This window comes from Limulus polyphemus, unplaced genomic scaffold (genome assembly GCF_000517525.1).
Source record: "Limulus polyphemus unplaced genomic scaffold, Limulus_polyphemus-2.1.2 Scaffold6920, whole genome shotgun sequence".
Lineage (NCBI taxonomy): Eukaryota > Metazoa > Arthropoda > Merostomata > Xiphosura > Limulidae > Limulus > Limulus polyphemus.
In genome coordinates, this window is record NW_013672530.1 from 41,229 (window position 1) to 43,225 (window position 1,997).

The following is a 1,997-nucleotide window of genomic DNA, read 5'->3' on the forward strand; positions in this document are numbered from 1 at the left end:
TGTTTACACTAAAGTAATGTAGTAACATTTGTAGTTACACTTGTCAAGGTGATTTGTTTACACTAAAGTAATGTAATAACATCTGTAGTTACACTTGTCAGGGTGATTTGTTTACACTAAAGTAATGTAGTAACATTTGTAGTTACACTTGTCAAGGTGATTTGTTTACACTAAAGTAATGTAATAACATTTGTAGTTACACTTGTCAGGGTGATTTGTTTACACTAAAGTAATGTAGTAACATCTGTAGTTACATTTGTCAAGGTGATTTGTTTATATTAAAGTAATGTAGTAACATCTGTAGTTACACTTGTCAAGATGATTCGTTTACAATAAAGTAATGTAGTAACATCTGTAGTTACACTTGTCAAGTTTAGTGTAAACAAATCACGCATAGACAGGAATAAAGCAAAAACTCAATCAAGGTACATTAACCAGTACAGATAAGGATAAAGTGAAATACAAATGAACGTACCCTACAAGCATCTACAGATAAGGATAAAGTGAAATACAAATGAACGTACCCTACAAGCATCTACAGATAAGGATAAAGTGAAATACAAATGAACGTACCCTACAAGCATCTACAGATAAGGATAAAGTGAAATACAAATGAACGTACCCTACAAGCATCTACAGATAAGGATAAAGTGAAATACAAATGAACGTACCCTACAAGCATCATTTTCTTCTTCCCCACCAGCACAGAAGCTGCTGGCCGGTAGAATAAACACCTTTTCACTCACTGCATTTATCTTGCCGGTACACTCCTGATCATCAACAATAGGAACTTCAGCCTCACGCACTTTGAGACTAATAGGGCCAGCTACAGAAAAAACAAAACAAAATCATTTTAGATTCTAAAAATATTCAGCTTTATATGTGAACATAGACTTCTTTGTTCTGTCTTTAGCGACTGGATTAGTGGCATTCATAACATATGATCTTCTTAATCTCACTTCTTTAAACAAGCTTATTCTTGAGTTAACAGTACACTCCATGGTGAAAGGTTCCTTTCCTCTGATAAACACACTAAAGATGATGTAGTACTATATACAACTATCTATTTACAACACGGATTCTATAAACAAGCTTATTCTTGAGTTAACAGTACACTCCATGGTGAAAGGTTCCTTTCCTCTGATAAACACACTAAGGATGATGTAGTACTATATACAACTATCTATTTACAACACAGATTCTTTAAACAAGCTTATTCTTGAGTTAACAGTACACTCCATGGTAAAAAGTTCCTTTCCTCTGATAAACACACTAAAGATGATGTAGTACTATATACAACTATCTATTTACAACACAGCTTCTTTAAACAAGCTTATTCTTGAGTTAACAGTACACTCCATGGTAAAAAGTTCCTTATTTAGATCCAAATCAAACTTTGAAGGTTTGTCAAAGACAATATATTTTCATTCAAAACTCTCTAGTATATGTTACTCATCAACCCTACCTTTGAGAAGCCACACAAAAACTTTGATATCTGTGTTGAATGTAGTAATTTCACATTCTTTAGAGACTGATTTCTGTATTTAGATAAATATTTCTAGAGGTTATCTGGATTCTGACCTATGTAAATAGCCTTCTTTTAACAGGAGTTCATAACAACAATACATCAATGTACACAAATCACCTTGATAAATGTAACTATAGATGTTATGACATTACTTTGCATTGTTGTTCACATTGTGTTGGTCATGTTTTTAGTTTTGTTTCATTGTTGTTGTTGTTCACATTGTGTTGGTCATGTTTTTAGTTTTGTTTCATTGTTGTTCACATTGTGTTGGTCATGTTTTCAGTTATATTTCATTGTTGTTCACATTGTGTTGATCATGTTTTTAGTTTTGTTTCATTGTTGTTCACATTGTGTTGGTCATGTTTTCAGTTATATTTCATTGTTGTTTACATTGTGTTGGTCATGTTTTCAGTTATATTTCATTGTTGTTTACATTGTGTTGGTCATGTTTTTAGTTTCATTGTTATAT

The 1,997-nt window shown here is 32.1% G+C and overlaps 1 protein-coding gene across 1 annotated transcript in view; it reads right to left on the reverse strand.

Moving 5' to 3' along the window:
• Nucleotides 1-1,997, reverse strand: part of LOC106474182 (tryptase gamma-like) — a 5,650-nt gene that overhangs the window by 2,457 nt on the left and 1,196 nt on the right. Inside the window, exon 2 of the mRNA XM_013934873.2 lies at nucleotides 672-826. Within this exon, the coding sequence (XP_013790327.2) occupies nucleotides 672-826 (155 nt within the window). The remainder of the gene's footprint in view (nucleotides 1-671; nucleotides 827-1,997) is intronic.